Genomic DNA, 23,303 nt, shown 5'->3' with positions numbered 1-23,303 from the left:
TTAAATATCTCGGTTATAAAATTTCGCAAAAGGGTATAGAAACGCAAGATTCAAAAATAAAAGCTATTAAGAATTTCCCACCGCCCAACACCGCCAAGAAACTTTCATCTTTCCTTGGGTTATGTTCTTACTATCGATCTTTCATAAAAGATTTCGCTAATCTTGTTGAACCACTCTTAGTAATCAAAAGAAAAAAGAGTAAATTTACGTGAACAGCGGAAGCTAACACAGCTTTTGAAAGATTAAAAGAAGCGCTTATTAATTCCCCTGTTTTAAAATTCCCTGAGGGGGACGAAAACCTGGAAATTGCGGCAGATGCGTCAGACTATGCGGTGGGTGCGGTTCTTATGCAAAATAACCATCCGCTGGCATTTTTTAGTAAAACATTGAATCAGACACAAAGGAATTATACAGCTACAGAAAAAGAAACATTAGCCGTATTAATGGCTGTACACAAATTTTGAGTTTATTTCGGCAAATCGCCAGTAACAGTCTTTTCGGATCATGCGGCTGTTGGTAGACTTTATTCGGGAAAAAACCTAACGCCCAGGTTAATAAGATGGGCTTTAAAACTCCAAGAATATAATATAACAATAAAATATAAACCGGGTAAGGAAAACAATGTAGCTGACGCAATTTCTCGTATAAAACTGGACGATGAAGGAAATGAACTTAAATGCGCTGTGTTGACTTCAAAATTTTAGATTCTAGAGATACGGTTATTACTGAACTGAAAGCTGATCCTGAATTTGGAAATATCTATGCTTATTTGAAAGACCCCGAAAGCTTTGAGCATACAGATATCGATGCGATAAGAAATAGAGCAAAAAACTATGAAATAATAGATAATTTATTATTCTATACGAAAACAACAAACGAAAATCTTGAATATAAGCCAGTTATCCCAGCGTCTCTTCGATTAAGCATTTTGAAGGAGTTGCACGAAGAAAAAACAGCGGGCCGCCTCGGGGTCAGAAAGACTATAAAAAGGGTACGCGAGGCGGTATATTTCCCGCAATTATACAAAATAGTAACGGCGTGTGTCAGGTCCTGCAATCAATGTCAGTTAATAAATGATATTAATTACAGCCCTGCCGGGTACTTAAATAGCATTCGCGCTACATTTCCGAATGAAATTTTAGGCATAGATCTTCTTGGTCCCTTCCCCCAGAGCGAGTTAAATAAAAATCGTTTTCTTTTAGTAATAGTATATCATTTTTCAAAATGGATAGAAATTGTTCCACTTAAACGCGCGTCAGCCAAAACAGTCGCAGATGCATTCTTACACAGATACATTTTAAAATACGGTGCACCGATAAAAGTCATTAGCGATAACGGAAAACAATTCATTAGTCAAATATTTGAAAACATATGCAATGGACTTGGCATACGCCATATCAAAATGGTTCCGTATAGACCACAGGCTAACATAGCAGAAAGAGTTAATAAAAACATAGTAAAAATAATTCGCAGTTACGTGAGCACACATCACAAGCGCTGGGATGGCTACATAAATGAATTAGCTTATGCTTTAAGAACGGCACATCATGATACTACGGGAAAAGCTCCAGCAGAATTATTTTTAGGCAAAAAGTTAATTACGCCTTTAGATAAATTATTCTTTGTGCAACAAAGAGAGCAGGAGTTTAAACAACAAGATGTGCAAAAGCTAATTGATCAGGCACTTAAAACCTCGGATACGGCAAGAAATAGGCAGAAACTTTATTATGATAGAAAACGCCGTGAAGCAGATTTTAAAGTTGGGGATAAAGTATTGAAGCGGAAATTTTCTTTATCAAGTGCCCCAGACAATTTTATGGCAAAGCTAGCTCCAAAGTGTGAAGGCCCCTATGTAATTCAGGAAATCAAAGGAGTAGTCTTATATCTTAAAAACGAGAGAGGGGAAATCTGTAAAGCAAGTCCCGACCAGGTGAAAAAATACTATAATCCAAATGATTTTGAAATCCTTAAAAGTTTCTTGCAGGACTCAAGTCTAAACGAAATAGAAGATCCAGAGACTACAACAACTATTCCACCACCCAAGAAACAGAGAACTGAAGAGAGACCTAGCACTTCTACAACCCGGACGTCGGTATCAAAAAGAAAAAATGATTTTCAAACTCCGGCGTTTAAGAAAAACAAAAATACAGATGAACCGGGTAAAGAAACTGTGGTAAAGAGAAAAACACCACCTACAAAGAATAGCAGGAGAAATTACACATCACAGAGAACGCGCACACGGCCACAGAGTCAGAGGCCAGCAAGGCCGCCGTTCCGGAAACTGAAACGCCAGCAGGAGGCACAAAAATACGAGGAACAGAAGAAATTCAAGAAGAACTCCAGACCGGAGGACGCCAAGACCAGCCGTCCCAGGCAGAAACGGAAAGGCCAACAACCAGACGATTACTCCGTCAAGAGGCCAGCATGTAGAGGACGCAAAAGAAAAAGCAACGTGGACGACACTCGGAGATCAATAAGGAGAAGATTGACATCCATGAAACCTCTAACTTGGGATCAATTCTGCCAAAAACGGATGACGGAGTTTCAAGCATCGAAAACTCAAAGATAAGTTAAAACCTTCTATAAATTTTTTTTCTCTTTTGTTCCGAAATGTTATGCATAAGTACGAAGTTCTATGTTTTGACGAAAGTCAATATGTCTCGGTTGAGACTTAGTTTTGTTTTAATTTATTTAGCTAAGGCAAAAGTATTATTTTCTTTAAGTGTAAAAGCTAAAAACAAGCATTTTCTGTTGGTCGAAAGACTAATTCTGTTATGTTAAAGCCAAAATTTGGCCGAAGATAAAAATAACTTCGTATTCTTGTATTAATAAGAATTTTACTTTCAGCTTGGCGAAGAATGAGTAAAGTAAAAATTTATTTTCTCTTATTCATTTTATGGTAAATTGTAAAAAGCATATGTATTAAAAATTTGTAAATGTATGTAAATACTTGAAGGTTACGTAAAAGTAGAATTTAGTCTAGAAGCATAAAACTGTAGATGCTAAAAGTGAATGCTTAAAAGCAATGAAGTCAAAATTTAAGTATTAAACTGTAAAGTCATGCTTTAGAGCGAAAGCCTGCATGTTTAAAGATGAATGAGGGGGAAGTTAGAATGAATGTGTTTTGTAGGGTTCTCCACCTACATTTGAATTGTTAAGACTATTAAAGTAGCTCATTGAGTGGTAGAATGTCGAGTAAGGTGTGTCTATTTGGTCGTTGAATTCTAACAAATCATGGTGGTTAGGGGAAGTGTTGTAAGACTAAAACACGAATATTCCCGTTTGACACCACACACGGTGGAGAGCCAGGGTAAAGTTAAATTAATGCTTGAAAAATTGAATGAATGTGAAGTAAGCAATAACTAAGAAAAACGAATCGTTTAAAAACAAAAATTTATTGTGTCAAGAAAGTGTAAATTATAATGTATTTAGAAAGATACTGATACTTATTCCTTCCAGATGCTGGAAGGAAAGACCAAGATTGATTGATGAAGTCCAGGAAAAGTTGCTGTAAGAAGAAAGTTATAACGAGCAACAGAATTTTAGTATATAATTGTTACATAAGATTTTTTTGTGTAAACGAGGTTCTCGCCAGTTAGTTCAGAATTAGATAAACTTACAACAGGTCGTTTGTAGGACCTGCTTCCAAGTTTTCCAAATTCTAGCAGCGGCAAATGTAGGGTTTATATTTATTTTAACTAACATTTATTTTAAGTTTAAACTATCTTTCCTGTCAAGTCTTACTTTCCCCTGGAACTGCCAATGCCAGAATATGTAAATTTGAGTAGAACGCGCAAGCATTCAAATTATCAGCGGAAGTATTCTGATTTAAATAGAAGGGAACGAGTTCGGTGTGATTTTCTTACTTAGCGAGCGCGGAGGTAGTTAGCGAGAATTTGAAGGACCCCGCGTTTCGGCCTATGTGCTTGGCGGGAAGTAGTGGTAATCGTTCCAGTGAGCTTCAAGTCTGCTGAATTAGCAGCGGTATTGTAAAACGCGGTGAGTTAGTTATTTTAGAGAGCCTCGTAGTTAGAATCTTGTCTTTACTTTCTTTTCAGGTTATTATTTTTATTTTGACTGCCAAGTTGGCACAGTCTGTGAGCGTCAAGAGCACGCAATTGTAATTTATTACGTTGAATAAAAAGGGACTTAAACCCTTCACAAGGCTCTATCTTTTATACAAGTTTTCACAGTCACCTCTTGGTTGCGTGCAAGTTGGAGGCGCGCAACGTTATATAGTTTAGCATTACTTTTTAAATTTACTTCTTTCTGATTACAAAAACGCACTTTAAACTAACTTTAATGATTTTATTTATTTCTAAAAAGTAGAAATAAAAGAAAATAAGGAATGGAAATCACTATTGTTCTTCCTCCAAAGGTTTCCTTGTTTTACTTTTCTTCATCAGGTAATTATTAAAGAATCCGAGCAAAATCAGCTGGTTGCAAATATTTTTTTGTCATGAAAACCAATATAAAATTTACAGAGCCAAATGTATTCAAATTAAAATAATACACGGCAATTAATAACACAAAATTACAAAATATTTCAGAAAAAAATATTTTCCGAATTTTAATACACGACCACGCGCGTGTCGTAACTTTTTATGAAAAAGCTACCACGTAGCATAAAAGCGAAGTTAAAAAAAAGTCAAATGACTTGTTGACTGTTGGCACACTCCATGATGTGGGGAAGGGTAGAAAGGAGGAATGGAAATGACCTTCAGAAGTCTCAGCTTCGATATGCGAAAAATGTGCATTAAAAATTGAATCTGCCGTAAATTTTGCACATACGCACGTGTTGGAAGGTTAACCAAATGTTCGAGAGCATCAAGACGATGTTATAGGATTTTTTTATTATTATGTAACTGCTATTATGTTAATCCTCATTATCACTCGAACAATATTGTAAAATACTGATCCTCACAGCGTAAACTCTGAAAGGCAATTTAGTTTATGCTTTGACCAAAAAATCTGTCTGTAAAGCTCAGAACTCATTGAAAACTGACTCCTTCTGGCTCTCACAGCTGTATGTATATGGTGTTAAACGGGCTTCTGAAAGTTCTGAAAAATTTGGCTCCTAGAAATTCGAAGGTAAGTATTCTCAAAACTTCCGGAAAATCGAAAAGTTGGCGAAAAACATCAAATGTAGCGAAGGCACGTCGGGAGTGTGTAACGTTCCATTATGCTAATGTAACAATTTATTATATGTTTTGGATCTTTACTGTCACTTTTTCCTTCCGGTTGTTCACCAGATTGAAAATTAGCTCCCGTGTATTTAAGCCGTGTATTTAAGCTTTTCAGATTGTAAGTCACAGTGTGCTCTGCTCTGAAGGCCATGTTATTAGGTTGCTCAATTAAGATTTGTAGTCTTCGGCCTTGCATTATAATTGTCGATATACATTTTAATATCTACTCCGGTTAGAGTCGTGAGCCAGCTTCGTTCAATTGAATTGTGTACTCGCTGACAACTAGCTATTTTAAATTCAAACTTGCTATTATTTTATGTTACTTCGCCACACCTGTTTGGAGGAACTTTCAGTACGAAAAGTGAATTTTATGTTCAAGCTCTGACTTAATATAAAGGTTTGTTTTAAAACATTCCCAAGACTCTGTCATTAACTTCTGACGATATCTCACAGTCAGTCTATCTAGAGTTTGGCTTCAGTACATGATAACCAAGGATAAGGATAAGGAACGGGGGACGTGGGCACTATGCCTCTACCATACGGTTAATTAGTATAGCACCACGTCCACCATGATCTAGAGAACCCTTAAGACATCACTAATTCAAATACGTGAGTACATTATTGAAAATGAATGATTGATTACAAACAATTGTGGTATACCTTGGCAGTAAAATTGTTGCATTTGTGTAAATAACAAGTCACGATAAAGACAAAGATGTAGTGATAGTCTGTAAAGTGCTAACGATTAGTATTCCAGTATTTGCCATTAAAAGAGGATACTTCCTGCTGTAATGGTCACTCCAGGGTCATTTATTCTGCTGCGCAGAGGTCCGTGCCGAGACTGGCTACCTTCTCCATAATTTTGATGAGCTGCCGGCAGAGGTGCTTCTGTTTGACCATGAGCTTACAGAATGCCTGTGTGTTTGTAGTGAGAATACGTATGTGCATCCCGTTGGTCGGAGAGCAGGTAGTGACGTAATGCTCCGGAGTACCCAGGTGACCGCAGCTTCACTGGTCTGTGTCAGTCATGCCGTGCCTGGCAAAGTACTTCGGGAAGGGTCCATGGCCTGTAACATAACGGACCAGGTGCGGGTTAAAGTATAGCCTGGCTGTATTAACATACGAAAGATGATAATGAGTACGTTTGCCGGTCTCAACAATGTCCCACTCAGCCTGCCACTTTGAGAGTGCTTGCAGATAAAGCATTCTTTTTAAGGTAGAGTGTGGCCACGGTAATGCTAGCTCCTCGACTTCCTTATTACATGATAACCAAGAAGATACATGATAACCAAGATAACCATGATAACCATGATAACCAAGATAACCATGATAACCATGATAACCATGATAACCAAGATAACCATGATAACCAAGATATTCATAATCCTTATACATGATAACCAAGAAGATTATCGAACATTATAAATGTTCTTGCTATATCTTGTTTTCTGGTTCTTCTCTTGTCACAATTCAAATGGACCACCAGCGGCCAGCGGTAAAGACACTGAACACTGGTAGTTCGGTCCGAGGTTCTAATCCCACGAACGGGCTGGCTGCATGAGCGTTATCGTGGTTTTTCTCATGTGTAACGTGTATAAGAGCCAGTTTCCCTTAGAAAGTCCTCCACGAAGGCATCCCTCTCTTTAGGCAGATAGCCCTTTGTGCTTTGCCATAATTGAGAAATCCACAATTCAATTACAACTTCGCCACACGTCGTTGGATTCAAAATCGTATGATTTACTACTCTATAGAATAAATAAACATTTATAACAAAAATATGTGACCACAAATTCAATTACATAACAAATCCGACTTAAAATCACTCCCTATATGCAAAACGTAAACCAATAAATAAATAAAATACAGTCAAGACCCGCTATCACGAACTCGATTTATAACCGATTCTTGGATATAACGAACAACAACAAGCCTTTTAGTCCCAATTTGCTATACACTTTATGTTATTTGCTACTGCTACAGCAAACATACAAATATTTGTGTGTGTGTGATTATGAGGCAAACTACCTAAGGGAAGGGATGCCTTCGTGGAGGATTTTCTAAGGGAACTGATTCGTATATACGTTACACATGGGTAAAACCAGGAAAACGCCCATGCAGCCAGCCCGTTCGCGGGATTCGAACCTCGGACCGAACTACCAGTGTTCAGCGACTTTACCGCTCGGCCGGTAGGCCTACAAATATTTGAAAATAATAGGGTATAATGAACTGTACGGATATCTTCGTTTAAGTTGCTAAAAAATGGTACTTCGACCTGGGTTCGAATTCCGGTGAATAAGCTGGCTGCATAGGCGTTTTCATTGATTTTCTCCATGTATAATATGGATACGAGCCAATTTCTCTTAGAAAGTACTCCGCAAAGCCCCCATGTGGTTTGACATAATGAAATAAAACTAAAACAAAATGGAAAAAAAAAAAAAAAACGCTTCCACGTCGCTTTTCTCTTATGTTCAATTCCATTTTTCTCTGATTTTTAAACAAATTTTCTGCGAAACAGGCATGACATCCAATTTAGAAGAACGGCAACACAATAAGCAAATCTAAGGACATTTATATGGCGTTCTTTCTATGTGGCGTATGTGACCATTAAACCAAAGAACGTAAGTATGTTCTTTCATTCCACGCAAATTCTTTGCCTGAATTGTGAGACAGAGCTTAATTGTAGGCTGATAATGGAAATTTGGGCTATTTATGGAGAGAGAACGTAGTAGATCTTAAGAGTTTAGGTTATACAATTGATTTGGCTTTTAAGCGAAAGAAATGCTTGACCTTATCTTTTGGGAGAAGGCTGGTTCTCTATCCAAATTCTGTTCGTCGACCGCCTTTTGGTCTGCATTTGACGGTCACTGCTTTTGGTCTTTTGGAAGGATATTCTTTATAAAAGTATTAAATCTTTCCTTTGTAACCGTAAATATTTTAAATAAAAATTAAAGGTAAATTCTTCAGTATCTTTTGTTATCCTTTTTCATACGAACTTAAAAAACACCATTTTTTTATTTATATGACACCATTTTTTATTTTATGATATATTTTCTTATTGAATCAGATATAGCGAACCAAACTTCTGTTCCTTGAAGTTCATTACAGCACGATTCGACTTAGTACAAAACATCGCAGCAGTCATAAAAATAAACACACAAACTTTTACGGAAATTTAGAACAAACTATAAGTCCGATTTGCAACTGCATTAGCTCCCTATTATAGATGTTCGACAAAATATATTAAAAAGTTCGTAGCATGTACATGCAACATGTATGTAAGAAACAAACATACCAGAGGAATGCAGAGCTTGGAATCCATGTTTCTCTATAGATAAATCTGAATGAAATGTCATGAGCAAAATATGAGTTTTGGATGTAACTATATGAGGAAGACTAGAGCCGCAGAACTTCGCCAACAGTGGGGTATCTGTGGAGTTCCCATCATAAAGCGTTACGTTATCATACTGGCATTTAATACCGGGTTCCAATTCGAAAAAATTGAATGCCTGTGAAAAGATTGAATCATTTTTCAGTAGAATGCAAAAAATTCACTAATTAATAATTTTGAGGTTTCAGTACCTTGGGCTCATATAATTTTAATATTCCTCGAGGCATTATGCATTCTTAACAAGTATTTATATTATCACACACACCTTTTAGTTTAGACAAGCTCTTTTTTAACTATGCTTTGAAATCAAATAAAACTGACTCCATTAGAAAGAACTCTATTAGTTCTACAACATATAGTACGACTCTGGATTTAGGAAATTTCTGGATCTTAGGTCAACAGTTTAAATTTATAAAGATGGTATGTAGAATTTCATAAAATTAAAAATACTAAATACCTATTTCTGAAATAATGAAGAATTTATGACCTTAAAAGAATCAAAATTTACGAAAAAAAAAATCCTTTTGGTTCTGTTCGCCGTTTACGATCTTTTATTTCGGCAAGGAAGCTGTTACCATATATATTGTTGATATCGTCATCATACGTCTGCATTCCGGATGAATTTGTCACCCAAGCTCATAAGATGGGTCTTTGAATTACAAGGACAGAATTTTAAAATTATACTTACTCTCAGGAAAGGAAATGTATTGTCGGATATCTTATCAAAGATTAAGCAAGATAATGAAGGTAAAAGAAAATTAAAATACACCATGTTGATTCCAAACATTTTAGCTTCAACCGACGCAATTATTTCATAACTGCAAGCAGATGCAGAATTATAAAAAAATATCTATTCTTATTTGAATGATTCTTATCACTTTGAATATCGTGACATAACGGGAATTAGGAACAGGGCAGTGTGAAGTTAAGCCCTCACATTTTCACTACGAATTCTATTTAGGCTGTGGCAACGGACGTTGGTTAAAAAGACTATAAATAGACCGGTTTTTGAAGCTTCCTCTCTTCTCTTTTCGTTATAGTGTTACACTCTCACGAGTGAATGAAGGTTGCAAGACAAATCTGGTAACTTTCCGTCCTACGCCGATTCGGCGCTACAGTTTTCTTCAGCAAGTCCTCGTTCTTCCTCATATAATAGTTTATTTTCATACCTGTGAAATAGAACAACCAAGCAGCACATTCTGTTAAAAAATAGCTGGACAATTTTCATTCCTACCAAGTCCTATAGTATTCTGCAAGCATGACGTTGAAATTTACTTAGTGACCTTGGCAATGTTTCAGAATTTCACTTCCTTAGATGCCTTGTTCTTCAACGATCAACTTGCGAATGGCATTACGTGACTGGTGTTACCTAGGTTTCTTGTGACCAAATATGTATCTGAATTTATACAACAACATTATAAAGTATTTCTCCCACCTTCCTAGCGTGCCTTCGTGGTGTAGTGGTTTTGCACGCTGGGTCGGTATTCCAGAGGTCCGTGGTTCGATTCCCGAAGAAGGCGGTTGCTAATTTTTCATCTTGCCTGCTTCAAACAAAATACCTAATGTCTCTACAGTGGCACCCGAACTAAAAAGGGTGTTGGATGATGATTCTCCTCACCCAGGATTCGGCGATTGGATCCCCTAAAAACCCCAGTCGCCCTTTAAAAGGGGGGAGTATATAAGATATTTCTCCCTTACTTCCTAGCGTGCCTTCATGGTGTAGTGGTCAGCACACTGAGCCGGTATATCAGAGATCCGTGGTTCGATTCCCGGCGAAGGCGATTGCTAATTTTTCATCTCTCTTACTTCGAAATAACCTAATGCCTCTACAGTATTAATGTTCTGAATAAAGACGTGATTCACAGGGGGAGATGTTATGCGTTTTTTGGGGAGGTACTATACGTGGGAAGTCAACATTTATCTTTATATATCTTTTGTCGAATTTTAGGTTATTAAGGCAGACCAGAATCAAATCTTTATATTCTTTTCCTTCAAGATTATTGCGACAGCGGTGTAGAAAAATAATTAAAATATCTGTCTCTGGATAATTCACTAACAGGCTGCAAAATCTGAAATCATTAAGGATTTTTGTTATATTAAAATTAAGTACAATGGTTTATGGCCGGTTATCCCAATGAGTTTGAAATAAATTATTTTACACGAATTTCGCGGTTTGTCTTTAACAAGCCATCTGGGGATAAGAAAAACAGTGCAGAGGGCAAGGGAAGCTATTCATTTCCAACAACTACCTAGAAATATGCCTGAAAATAGTAAGTCCTGTAACATTTGCCAGTTTATAAACGATATTAATTATAGCCCTGTCATGTACCTAAATAGCATAAAGCAGCCGCTAAAGAAGCCTTAGGTACTTATTTATTATGTTCTTATCCACGCAGTGTAAAAAATAAAAATAGACATTCGTTTGTAACAGTTGATGGTTTTTTTCAACCGGGTAGAAATACTTGCACTTAGAGAGGCGTTTGGAAAATTTTTGCAGATTCATTTTTAAATAAATTGATATTCAGATATGAAGCTCGGATAAAAATAATCTCAAGTAATAGAAAGCAGTTTCTGAATCAAATATCTTAGGAAATGGGTACGTGTCTTGACATAAAACATTTTGAAATGGTCCCTTATTGCCCAAAGTCGAATATCGCTGCTCATGTGAATAGAAACATATTTAAAAGTATCCACAGCTATGTAAAGAATTACCATCAATGCTGGGATAGGTGCGTTGGAATACTAGGCTACCTAATTGGTGAACCGGACCTGGAGAGCGAGATGGGAAAGGGGTTTTAGAGAAAAAACGTGAATTGCAAAACGTTATTCTTGTACCTAAATATTGCATAGCTTAAATATTTCTATGGCTGAACTTTTTTTCTTTCCGGATTCACGGAAAGAGATGTGAAACAAAAGACTGTAATTTGTCTAAAAATATAAAAATGTTAAATGAAATTCTGTAGAGCGTTGTTAAATAATTCTTTAATAAGAGCTGGTCATGTTTTTAGATTTTACAATTTTAAAATCTAGGTCATCAAAACTTCGTTTTCGAAATGTTTATTTGCTGGCGGAGAACACGAGAACAGTAAGCACAATGCTAGGAATCAATGAACAAACCTATGACTACAAAGCTTCGGATCCAGCACGTTTTTCTCCAATTTCTAGGCTTAACGAGAAGCAAAATAATTTATCAACCTTTTAGAAGAAAGAACTCGTAATGATACAGCTCAAAACTGATGACTAGTAAGATAAATAACTAATACTACGCTCACAAAATATTGCCTGTCTTTGCAACTTGGCTTACTCCTAATTCTTCATTAGATCCTGTAGAAATCTATACTGACTGCGAAAGCGCAATTGTTTCAGTTACGGATGTTTGTCCAAGTAACGATCTAATTAAACAAATAAAAGACAGGCTCATTTTTCTTAGCGCTTTCAGAGATATTAAACTCTTTTGGACGAAGAGTCATATTGGTAACGAGTTAGCAGATAGATTGCAAAGGCTGCCACTGAAATTCAAATTATTGATTTTGAAGTAAAGACTTCCTTTGACAGTTTGAAATCCTTGTTGGAAAGAAAAAGTTTGATTCATGCCAAGCAAAGTGGAACGACTCAGATTCTAAAGGAAGATTCACATATAATTTAATCTCAACTTTAAGTGAGAGAAGATGCCTAAGTGACAAGTATTTAAACAAAGCCTTAACTAATCATGGACACTTTCCCTTTTATTATAATAGGTTTTCGATAAAAAATTGTACCTGCCCATTTGGCATGAGTAATGTTGATATTGAGCCCCTGTTGTTTAAATGCTCTTCTATGAAAAATATTGTTCTAAGATTTATTCCAGATATTGCGAAATTTAATACTGTAAAGATCTAAGTAAAAATACAGTGGCTAAATTGAAATTGTCAAATTTCATAAAATATGTATCTGTAAATGAAATGAATTTATATATTGATTGTGTTTAAAATTTCCCTGTCTGTCTTAAGGAAAACTAGGATATTTATGATATTCTGTTATTTTATTTCTTTGTATATGAAAGTAACATATTTTTATACATGTAAGTAACGTGTTATATTTTACAAAGTATGTAATAATGTGCTTTTATTGGTGTAGCTGGTACATCTCACGAGCTCCTAGACTTTAAGTACATATTTTAGTTGTTTATTCTATTTAAAGTTATTTCAGGTAGTATGGTGGTAGTTCTACTGCTTAATGGGCCTGATTTTGGCCTTGTTTTAGATCTCAATGTTTCTTTAATTAAATAGCTCAACTAAGCCCTGTTAAGCCTCTAATGGCGGTACAGGAAGTTCTATCAGTCATACAGAATGATAATAATTTCTAAATTTAAATATTATCGTATTTCGAAACTGTAGACATTCAGTTTGCTTTTTAAGTACATAACTTATGAACTTGTTTACTTAAACTTAGTTGTTAAGCTGCAGACTACCAGTTTGATTCTATGTCCGGGAGCAGTTTCAAATTTCCATCTGCAATCCATACTTTTTGGATAAAAGTCCGGATAGTTTGGGCTGGAAACAACTCCTCTAGTTGAAGACACGTCATATTCACAAACTTCTGTAAAGGAAAGTTTCAAAGTTTCAAGATATGCTCAAAACACTATTGATAAAGTAATACTGACTAATACAATTGCTAATTAATTCATTCTATTTGAAAGATATGACTATGAAAATTAATTCGTTTAATAAATAATTTAAAACTTTCTTTAAATGATTATGTATTCATATTCATAGAAGATACATTTACAGATGACGATACAGTTCTAATGTGTAACTTAGCTTTGATTTTAGTACTCCTGTATGGCTCATTATTGAGAAATGCTTTGGGATCGCAGGCCGCCTAATTACGATGTTTAGCAAATATTTAAGTTTGTATCCCGAAAAACTGAACTTCGGTTATATCTAAGATGACGCTCGTTAGAATAATGACAAGCTGCATAAATTCTAAAATTTGATCAAAATTAATAATTTTTTAATTTAGTGTAAGCTCTCAGCATAAGATTCAGTTGCTCACCTCTAGTGAAAATTATTTATTTCTCTCAGCAAATGATGCATTATTAAACAATAAGTAAATTTTTTAAAGCCTTTGGTAATGGAATGTTACGTTAGGCAAGCAATTTTTAACTACTTAATTGATTTCCTATAAATATTATTGCAAAACAGATGCATCTCAATGACAACTTATAAGGTATTTTCTCCTTTCTTTCTGCATGCCTTCGTAGTATAACGGTAGCACACTCGGCGCGCATTTGAGAGGTCCAGGTTCGAGCCCCGCCAAGGGCATTGCACATTTTTCCTGCTTCCATCTTCAAAATAACTTAGTGGTTCTACAAACTCATGGAAAAAATCAGAACTCTTCCACATCAACTTCAGTTTCAGATAAAATTTTACCCAGTTTCATATACAACAGCATTTGGAAAACAGATACGTTATTATTCTTTATATTTTAATACTGCTCTTTTAGTTACGTGCTATCATTAAACCATTAATGAGCGCTGAGCTTAATTTACGTAGGCCATCCCGAGAATAACGCTCTATTTCTCGATGAGGTATGAAATATACTCGTTTCAGATTCTTTTTTTTTTTTTTTTTTCCTTAAAAAAGGACACTATTTGTTCAAAATTAGCTGGTTTTTTAGAAGATTTTTTATTCAAGGTATTTTTCCCGCCTTATTAGAGTGTCTTCGTAGTGTAGTGGTCTGCTCGCTCGGTGCGTATTCAAGAGATCCGTGATTCGATTCCTGGCGAGGGCATTGCTCATTTTTCACATCTCCTGCTTCGAAATAACCTAATGCCTCTACAAAGTAATATTAAACACATCCCTCTGAGTGCTACTGATTCCAACGAAGTGAGAATTAATAGCAGTTATAGGCACTCTAAATAATAGCACTCTAAAATTATTCCACGTTTTAGAAATTTCCTGGAATTATAGCACCAGTTTAGAAATTATTATTTCTTACAGCAGAGAATCACAAAGTTATGTACTTTGTTTTAGCAAATATTACTAGTGTTTATTCAGTTTAATTCCATTAATCTACTTTTAACATATTTTTAAAATCAGTTTCATTAAACTATTTTTAAAATCTTTGCTTTCATCATGAAAGGACTGTAAATAAGTCATGTAAAAATTTAGAATAAAAACCCTCATTATCTTCTGCTTTAAGTACCCACATTATACCTGTCATAACCAGTAATTTATTTTTACAACAAAGTGCCACTAAATTAGAGATAGACAGCGTTACGCAAACATTACGTTACGCGTTCTTTCTTCATTTATACTCATGTGTGGACGGTACTATAGTATATATATATATATATATATATATAGTATATATATATATATATATATATATATATATATATATATATAGTATATATATATATATATATATATATATATATATATATATATATATATATAGGGTGATTCTAAATTGTTTTTACAAATTTAGAGGCGTGATAGTACTCGTCCAAATGAGCAATAATTACCATAGAACATAGGGTCGCATTCCACTCTGAGAGGCAGAAAAGAGAAACGCCCTTTCTATGGAACACGAAGTTCTGACAGCTAGAACACAGTATGAACTTTTCAATCTAATCTCGGCATATAGCAGAAGTTGGACTTACTTGATAATATTCAGTCCTTGATTAGAAAATTAACTTGTTGCACTCGTTTGCGAGCTTGAGACCTTGCGAACCAAAGATCTGCATTGAGTGTTTGCCATCAAAGTCTGAGCTGAAATTAACACTCAAACGCAAAGTTTTGGGTTTTATTCGTTTTGTGCACTCTCTGTGAGTTTTCTATTAAACTTGTAGGGATTTATATTTATTTTAACTAATAATCTAAAATTTTATTTTAAATTTTCCTGTAAGTCTTCATTCCCCTAATTGTCAGTGCCAGAATAGGTAAATGTTGTAGCGCGCGTTAACGAACGCAAATTTTCTATTTTGAAGGAAGTAGTTAAAAGCCGAGTTTCGGTAGGAGGGTGTTGTGGTGTATTTAATTATGGCAAAGCACACTAGGGCTCTCTGCCTAAGAGGAGGGATGCCTTTCGTGGAGGACTTTCTAAGGGAAACTGGCTCGTATACACGTTACACATGGGGAAAACCACGAAAACACCCATGCAGCCAACCCGTTCGCGGGATTCGAACCTCGGACCGAACTACCAGTGTTCAGCGACTTTACCGCTCGGCCGCTGGTGGGCTTCGGTAGGAGGGAAAAGGGCCGTTTGTGCCATAGGTACGTTTGCTTATTGCTGTGGCTTAATTACATTTATCTGCTGTCACTAGCTTCGAAGGCGGTTTAATTTACAGGACCTCGCTGAGCCCCGTAGGCTAGGTTATATATTCAAATTTTAGTTTAATTACGTGATTTTCAGTTACCGTCCAAGCAGAGGCGAAGTTTGTTAGTGTCGAGTTAACGCATTGTAAATTTTCAAAAGATTTAATAAAGGGTATTTTAACCCTTCTCTTGTGTTAGTTTCCTGCTACTCCAGTTTCAGATAGAAGTTCACCCACCTGGGCTCTACAAACTGATTGTGCAATTTTCGGCCTCATTCATTTGCTCTTGAACTTGCAACACTGTTGCAAGTTCAGGTTGTAATTATAATATTCCTCTTTTCTGCTTCTCAGAGTGGAATGCGACCTTGTGTTCTACGGTAATTATTGCTCACCTGGACGAGTACTATCACCCCTCTTAATTTGTAAAAACAATTTAGAATCACCCTGTGTATGTATATATATATATATATATATATGTGTGTGTGTGTGTGTGTGTGTGTAATGGTAAAATTCCATAGTCAAGAATATACTTAAAATTTTCTTGAGAACAAAAAATGTGCACTTTTCTCAAAATATTTTTATAATAGTTAAAATATTTTATTTTTTTTTAAAACCTAAAACTCTTCAGAGTATTATCAACACTTCATAGAATAATAGACTTAAATAAAAATTTTGTAGTCTCAAATTCTATTATTATCACTACACATTTCAGGATATTATCAAATCTTACTTAGAATACTATTAATTAGAATAAGACTTGAAATTTAAATAAACTCGTAATTACTTTAACATAATATATTTAAACCGAACTATTCTCGTAGCAACTTAGTTCACACACTGAGAAAAAATAATTTTATAAAATCTGTTCTTACTTGGTGTGATGACTTCGTGGTTTAATAAGGCACCATTTAGCAAGACGAAACAAACATTTATTAAATATATAATTCAAAGCATAATATAATAGTTACTCAGAGCAATACGTCGCTCCTACCGCATAGTACAATCTACTACCTTCCTCTTCCGAGGCTAACATGCAACTCCTAATAAATACATTAACCCTTCTCGAAGAAGAGCTACCTGCGCCAAGCATGCTCTGTTGATCGCCAAACAGTCGCCAGATATCACACCCCCGTCGTAAGATTGTTGTTGATATTATTTACAAATCAATCAGCAATCTGGAAACTAAAATCTAGCAACTGTTTGCGATCAACGTGAAAAAGAAGAAAAACTACATATACTTTTATACATTCTCTCCTAATTTTCAAATCTCAATTACTATAGACATACCTCAATTTACTACATAAACATAGATAACACATTTTTATATATAAACATAGATAAATCATTTTTAACTTCACTTGTTCCGAACCTTATTATTATTGTAACAATTTATCAATTCTTAATTCAAAGAAACCAAGTTGATATTTTCTTTTATAAACATGTTAAAATATACCCTAGTATTATTCCAATGATAACAGTAAAATTATTAAGTTTCTTATATATATATAAAATTATATTCTTAACATTCCTTTTAATTAATGATACTGCAGCATGATTTAAATCCTTGGGAGACAAATATCTAAATTTACCACTTACCTCGAATATTTGTTATCCAATAATTTCTCTATCTATTTCAAATTACATAAACATCTTATTTGCACAAAATTGTAAAATGATTATGAAAAGCAAAGAAAACTATCTAATTATTAACTATACAAAATGTTCGTGAAGATGAACAGTAAATTAATGTTCAAAGTTCACAAGTGGGAAGTCTGGATAATGCATCCGCGTTTGACAGTTTTTTTCCAGGGCAATGTTCTATTTCGAGATTATATTTCTGGAAAGCTATGGCCCATCGTTGTAATTTGGACGACTGCGGAGCATTTCTCACTATAAAGGCTAGAGGATTATGATCAGTCACAATTTTCACCGATGAACCGAATATCCAAGGTTCAAACTTCTTCAATGCCCATACTATAGCATAAGCTTCTCGCTCTATTGTCGGCCAGCTCTGTTGAGGTTTCGATAATTTCTTGCTCGCGTAGCAGATGGGAAATTGCTTCTCTCCCCTTTGCTGTGACAAACATGCACCTATTCCGATTTGGGATGCATCAGAATGAATGACAAACGGATCCTGCAGTGTTGGGGTGATCAGCTCCGTTGACGTCGCTAATCGTTCCTTCAGTTGTTGAAATGTTGACTCATGAATTTCTTTCCATTCGAGTATTTCCGGTTGTTTATTTTTCGTGAGTTCTGTGAGTGGGTAGGCGATCTCTGCATACCCTGGGATATAATCGCGATAATATCCTAACAGACTTTTAAGATCTCTTTTCGTTTTCGGCGTTTCCAGCTTCTTGATTGCCTCTATTTTCTCGGGATCTGGTTGATGTTTTCCTGATCCATTGATGTGTCCTAAATATTTAATTTGAGGTTTTGCAAACGAACATTTCTTCGAATTGATAGTAAATCCAAGTGACTCTAGTTTGGTAAAAACTTTATCCAGATGTCGGAGATGAGTGTCGAAATCCGTGGAAAATATAGCTATGTCATCAATATATGCTCTTGAAAATTGTTGAAATTCTTTCAGCGCGTTATTCATTACTCTCTGAAAAGTTGCTGCTGCGTTCCTTAATCCAAAGTAAGCACTTTAAACTGATATTGACCTCGATGAGTTTTGAACGATGTGTACTCTTTACTTTGTTCCTCCATGGGAATTGCCCAATATCCTTTCAGCAAATCTAAAGTTGTTATGACGTTGGCTCTTCCTATACTGTACATTAAATCAATGGCATTTTGCACAGGAAAGTCATCTGGCTTCGTCACTGCATTCAAAGCTCGATAATGTAAGCACAATCTGATATCTTCATTTTTTTTGCTTACACAAACTACTGGATGAGCTATTTCTGCATTACTTTCTTCTATTAGTCCCGATTTCAATAATTCTTCTACTTCTTCATCGACCTTGGGTTTCAATGCTTCAGGAATCCTATAAATGTAAGGTTTCTTCCTCTCCATATTGGGTATTAATCTAATTTTATGAGCTTCAACTTTAGCTATTTTCAGCTTTCCGGTGAATAGTGCTCGGTGTTTGTTGATAAGAGCTATCAATTTTCTTCTCTGCTGCGGATTCAAATTTTCTAAATTCAGATTTGCATCTATTTTAAAATCTTCCAGGGGGGTCGAGAGATCTTTTCCTGGTAAAGTTATAATTTCTCCAAATTCTTCTTCATTTTCAAATATCACTCCAACTGCATTGACACTAGCTTGGAATTTTCTAATTTTATTTGCATGAACATGTTTGATCTTTCCATCAGGTAGTTTTACTTTATAGGAATGAGGTGGGCAATGATTCACGATTTCTCCTGGACCAGTCCATCGTGCATAGAGTTTGTTATTTGAATCTGGTATGAGTAAATAAACTTGTTCTCCGATTTTGAAATTTTTTGGTATTGATCTCCGATTAAAGTACTCAGCATATTTTTGTTGTTTATCACTTGCAATTAAATTGGCTTGTTCGGCTGCTTGTTCTAACCTTATTTTTAAAAGTTGTAAGTAATCCACTGCCGATTCACTTAGATTAGGTGGTATAGGTATTTCTCCTGACCATGAAGACTTCAGTACTGCTAAAGGACCTCTTGGTTGTCTTCCATACATCAGCTGAAATAGTGAGACACCCGTGGTGCAGTTTGGTACTTCTCTGTATGCAAAGAGCAGGTATGGGATGTGCTTATCCCAATTCGAAGGATCAGTCCTGATGACATGATGTAACATTTGCTTGAAGGACTTGTTCCATCTTTCTACTAATCCATTTGAAGCACTGTAAGCAGGTGTAGAGAACCTAGGGTGAGAACCTAGTCTTTTCTGAAATTCTTTAGTTAATTTTGAAACGAAGTTACTTCCGTTGTCACTAGCTATTGTATTAGGGATTCCTGTTCTCATGAAAATCTCCAAAAGCGCGTCGCAAGTGGCTTTTGCTGTCAAGCTTCTCAGTGGAATGGCTTCTGGCCATCGGGAATGTTGATCTACCAGACATAACACATATTTATGTTTCCTAGCAGAGGGAGGTTCAATAGGTCCAATAATGTCGATGTTAACTGTTTCGAAAGGTAATCCTGGCCTTCTGACCGGTGTGATGGGAATCTTGTCAGATCGCTTTTCTGGACTTTCCAACTGACAATCTTTGCACGTTTTACAAAAGGTTTCAACATCTTGTGCTAATCCAGGCCAATAAAATGAATATCGTATTCGCTCCTTTGTTTTTCTTATCCCAAGATGTGCACCGAAAATGGAACTATGTGCTAATTCCAACACTTGTGCTCTTCTACTAAGTGGAAGCACTAACTGAAAAACATTCTGTCCTAATATTTTTTCTTGGTGATGTAAAAGATGATCAATAAATAAATAATTTCCTTTTTTTTCTATTGCTAGCTTCCATGCTTCTCTCAGCGAGGGACAGTTAACTTGCTCTTCGCGTAGGCGTTCAGCAGACGATAAGTCTGTGTTTACATAAACACTCGCCTTCTTCCCTTCCTCCTCTTCGTTTTTCTCCTCCATAAGCATTAGCGGGGGGGAATCGACGCTGTCGTTTGACTGTGCATTGGCGAAAAAAGTTTGTAAGTTTTCGCTTCCGTAATTATTTCTTTCTGCGTTTGGTTCTTCTGCCGCAGGATTAATCAACAGTTCGTATATTTCTGGAGTTATTAGGCAAGGCACATTTAGCTTATCAGTCACTGCAATTAATGTATCCACAAAATTAAATATATTGCTTCCATGATCTTTATGGTGAATAGGTACACGGCAAACTTTTGCTTCAATTGGTTGTCCGAAAGCAGGTGTTAGCAATATTTTACCTCCTTTTCTCTCCTCTAAATTTGGAATGAGCGATGAATGTACGATCGTTATCTGCGTTCCAGAGTCTACGATAGCTTCGATTTTCTCAGAGTTAATAAAAATATCTACTTTTTGCAGTGGTTGAACGATGCGTTCTGCGAATTCAGATCGTAGATGGGATGAGTCTACTTTAGCTACGATGGCTTCTTCTTTTGATGTTCTGTTTGAATTTTTTTGAGTTTTGGAATCATCCTTTCCCTTCTTATTTACTGCAGTTTCGTTCTTTCTTCTTTTGTCTGGACAATCTCTCGCGATGTGTTGATAATTTCCACAAATATAACATTCTTTTCTTCTCGCGTGAAATCTTTCGTGTTTTGGATATTCTTTTCTCATGGGTGGTGGAATATATTTGTCGTGTGCACATGTTGTATCCAGGAATCTCGGTGATCGCTTAATTCCATTTCGAACTTCGTCGAAAGATTTTCCTTTGGCCGTGAAATAAATATCACATTCTGTAGCTAATTCTTGAGGCTTCAGCCATTTATTTCCTTGGCGTATTGCGACGTGTGCAGCTGTTTCTTCATCTAATGCTTGGAATAATTTATCGGAAATAATTAACTCCTTGAGTGTTTCGAAATCCTTTACTTCTCTTGACTTGCAGTAATAGTCCCATGTAGCTGTTAGTCTTGAAGCGAACTGGATATGCGTTTCGCCGGAATAACGTCTAGTTTTTCTGAAGTTTTCTAAACAGGTTTGAGGAGTAGGTTGATATTCCTTCAGAACAAGAGTTTTCACTTTTTCGTAATTTTGCAGATCTTCCTCCTTTATATAAACAAGAACATTTGAAGCTTTTTCTCCAATTAATTTCAATAATATTTCTGATTTGTATTCTCCAGGAACCTTCTTGTGCTTAAATGCTCTTTCGATAGAATCGAAAAATATATTCCATTCTTCTGCTCTCTTCGGTACTGGTATAGTCAGTGTTTCTACTCCTTTGATCAGCTTGTCCAGGGAAATTTCGGTTTCTCGTTCTGTGTTTTGGATTAAAGGTGTTGGACTTCTACTTCCTTCATTTTGAGTTGCTCAAATCTTTGTTAGTTCTATTTCGTGTTCTCTTTCTGTTCTTATTCTTTCTTCTTCCATTTGCATTCTTTCCATTTCTTCTTTTCTTTTTCTATTCTCCACTGTAGTAATCAGAATTTCTTTCACGAAATCAGCATCTTCGATGTATTCCTTGCTATTCTGGAGTTTGTGTTTCAGTTCTACCAGCTTCAAATCTGGGGATGCTTCTTCGCCAATTTCCAATAGAACTGTTACTAAATCCTCTTTCTTTGCGTTTTTGAACATTTTCTTCTATTTTCCTTTAGAATCAAGCCTTTCAAACTCTCGATTAAATAATTCTCACGTTTTTACTCTCTTTTGCAAATGAACACTTCTTTCGTTAGTTAGGCTTAACTTTACGCCATTTCCGTTTTCAACGCTCTAAGCTTCTAACCTCTCTGGTTATCTCGTAAGAGAGCGTGTTGTGATGACTTCGTGGTTTAATAAGGCACCATTTAGCAAGACGAAACAAACATTTATTAAATATATAATTCAAAGCATAATATAATAGTTACTCAGAGCAGTACGTCGCTCCTACCGCATAGTACAATCTACTACCTTCCTCTTCCGAGGCTAACATGCAACTCCTAATAAATACATTAACCCTTCTCGAAGAAGAGCTACCTGCGCCAAGCATGCTCTGTTGATCGCCAAACAGTCGCCAGATATCACACTTGGCTCTTGAGTACACTATTTAATCCTGCTCGTTTGTGTGCTGTTAAAAAAACACAGCATAAATGATTGAAATTCTTCACATTCTTTCCAGCAGACGATATCCAAATCATGCGGTTCTAACTATGAGACGCGCTCAAAATGCGATAACAAAGCTGTATCGCAATTCACAATTCTTCATTTGCAAAAAACAGACACAACTTGCACTTAAAAAGTTCTTTCTCTTCCATTGGAATTATTTTCTTTTTGGGTACACCCATCCTGTCGACTCCTTGTGATGTATCAGCTTTAGTCGTAGCTTAAATAATCAGACGATAAGTTTTAAAAAACAGGATCCATTTATTATTATTCAGGAGAAATAGCAGTTACAAAAATCAGATATCCGGAGTAAATAAAAATAATTACTAATAACTTTTTGTATGAAGTTTACTGCATCGTGACATTTAAGAAAAAGCCCCGATATTCCTTTTGCGAGTCTTTTTATAGCCTCTGGAAAGGCGGAGCTTCCAAGAAATGACGTCAGCCTCGTCAGCCAATCCAGTTCGCTTTAAATATCTCGAGAACATTCTATAAGTGCACGTGTAGAAAAGGCGGGAAAAACAACCTGACCACGGGGCTGGGGATCCAATTCCAGGTACTTTCAAATATGAGAACGTCGCCATTAAAAATGAAAAGAACATACAGTTAGAATTTTAAGTGTATTCTTGACTATGGAATTTTACCATTACAAATATATACATATATATATAGATATAGATAGATATATATGTAACTGGAAATGTAGCTTTCCCTAAACAATTGTAAAAGTAATATGATGAGCAAAAGC

The 23,303-nt window shown here is 35.7% G+C and overlaps 1 protein-coding gene across 1 annotated transcript in view; it reads right to left on the bottom strand.

Annotated features, from left to right (window-relative positions):
* Window positions 1–23,303, bottom strand: part of LOC118203483 (dorsal-ventral patterning tolloid-like protein 1) — a 54,635-nt gene that overhangs the window by 17,115 nt on the left and 14,217 nt on the right. Inside the window, exons 5-6 of the mRNA XM_085826123.1 lie at window positions 13,025–13,152; window positions 8,479–8,692 (exon numbers count right to left, since the gene is read on the bottom strand). Coding sequence (XP_085682249.1) covers window positions 8,479–8,692; window positions 13,025–13,152 — 342 coding nt within the window. The remainder of the gene's footprint in view (window positions 1–8,478; window positions 8,693–13,024; window positions 13,153–23,303) is intronic.

Source organism: Stegodyphus dumicola, chromosome 10, assembly GCF_044657685.1.
Source record: "Stegodyphus dumicola isolate Sdum_Otavi_A_Nest chromosome 10, ASM4465768v1".
NCBI classification, from domain to species: Eukaryota; Metazoa; Arthropoda; class Arachnida; order Araneae; family Eresidae; genus Stegodyphus; species Stegodyphus dumicola.
The sequence above is the reverse complement of the archived record's forward strand: the minus strand, read 5'-3'. Positions and strand labels throughout refer to the sequence as shown.